The sequence below is a fragment of the Carlito syrichta genome, unplaced genomic scaffold (assembly GCF_000164805.1).
Source record: "Carlito syrichta isolate Samal-C Ts95f unplaced genomic scaffold, Tarsius_syrichta-2.0.1 Scaffold309885, whole genome shotgun sequence".
Taxonomy (NCBI): domain Eukaryota; kingdom Metazoa; phylum Chordata; class Mammalia; order Primates; family Tarsiidae; genus Carlito; species Carlito syrichta.
In genome coordinates this window covers 304,089-305,453 of record NW_007253981.1, presented here as the reverse complement: position 1 = coordinate 305,453, position 1,365 = coordinate 304,089, and the positions used below count along the sequence as shown (strand labels likewise).

General features: G+C 47.7%; 1 protein-coding gene across 1 annotated transcript in view; it reads right to left on the bottom strand.

Annotated features, from left to right (window-relative positions):
• The window catches only part of SLC25A20 (solute carrier family 25 member 20), a 26,500-nt gene that overhangs the window by 19,324 nt on the left and 5,811 nt on the right, over positions 1-1,365 (bottom strand). Inside the window, exon 2 of the mRNA XM_008068159.2 lies at positions 1,114-1,206. Coding sequence (XP_008066350.1) covers positions 1,114-1,206 — 93 coding nt within the window. The remainder of the gene's footprint in view (positions 1-1,113; positions 1,207-1,365) is intronic.

Sequence of the window (1,365 nt, the reverse complement as noted above, 5' to 3'; positions counted from 1 at the left end):
GTGGCGGGGATTACAGGGGCGCGCCACCGCACCCAGCGAATTGATTTATTTTTTGTGGAGACGAGCTCTCGCTGTGTTGCCCAGTCTGGTCTCAAACTCCTGGGCTGAAGTGATCCTTTCGCCTCTGCCACTCCAAGTGCTGGGATTCCAGGCGTGTGCCACCACGCCCATTCTTAGAGATACAGCTGTTTGCAAATGCCACCTACTCCAGAAGGCTTCCTTGCTGGGCTGTCTCTGAGAAATCTCTCCAGCCTCTGGTCCTCCTAGAACATTGTCCATTTCTTTCTTTCTTTCTTTTTTTTTTTTTTTGAGTTGGAGTCTCACTCTGTCACCCTGACTGAAGAGCAGTGGCCGCTCCCGGCCCCCGCAGCCTCAACCTGCTGGGCTCTGGCGATCCTTCTGCCTCAGCCTTCCGAGTAGCCGGAATTACAGGCGCGCGCTACCACACCCGGCTAATTTTTTGATTTATTGTAGAGATGAGGTCTCACCAAGTTGCCCAGGTGGGTCTTGAACCTGTGGGCTCAGGCAATTCACTCACCTCAGCCTCCCAAGGCACGGGATTACAGGCTGAGCCACCGAGCCCGGCTACTTAATACTTTTAAATAATCATGTTTTCACTATTAAAAATCCTGAAAGCAATTATGTAATTAAATAACTCCAAACAATTTAATGTCCCCATCTAGGAGTTTAAAGAAACTGATGGTCTCTTCCAGTGTTTCTAAGACTGGCTGACTTTTCCTTTAGATTTCACATGCTCTTCTGACATGTATCCCTATCAAACTGATTGATCCAGATGTGCATTTTCTTCCATTTCATGTCTCCAATTTTTCCTCACTAATTCTCTGTGGTCTAAATTCTACCTTCCAAAAGAGAGAACCATTTTATTAGCTTTAGTCATCTGTATAAAACACCTGGAACTATCAGAGACTACATAACAGATGACAAAACAAGGGCATAGGGTAACATGGTGAGGGAGCCGCAGCTGTGGGCTAGACTCCTAGCAGAACCATGTAAAGTTACCCTATTCTCCAGTCCCCAGGTTGGGGGGGTAATAAACCAACTCCTGCATGTATTCATCTGAATAAGGGGAATGCCCAACACCAGATTCCATACCTCTCTAATAAGAGTCTTCCGGAAACAGTCAATGGTCCCAGAGTACATGGGAGGCTGTCCAGGCAAACTTGGTGGCTGTGTCTGCAGTCGGACCTGAAACCAGAAGTTAAAATATACCAGAATCAGAACTGCCTGTCAGCAGCAATAGTCCAGCTGTCTGCCAAACTCAACAGGGATATCCTCTTTTTTTTTGAGTTGGAGTCTCACTCTGTCACCCAGACTGGAGTGCAGTGGCTGCTCCCGGCCACCGCA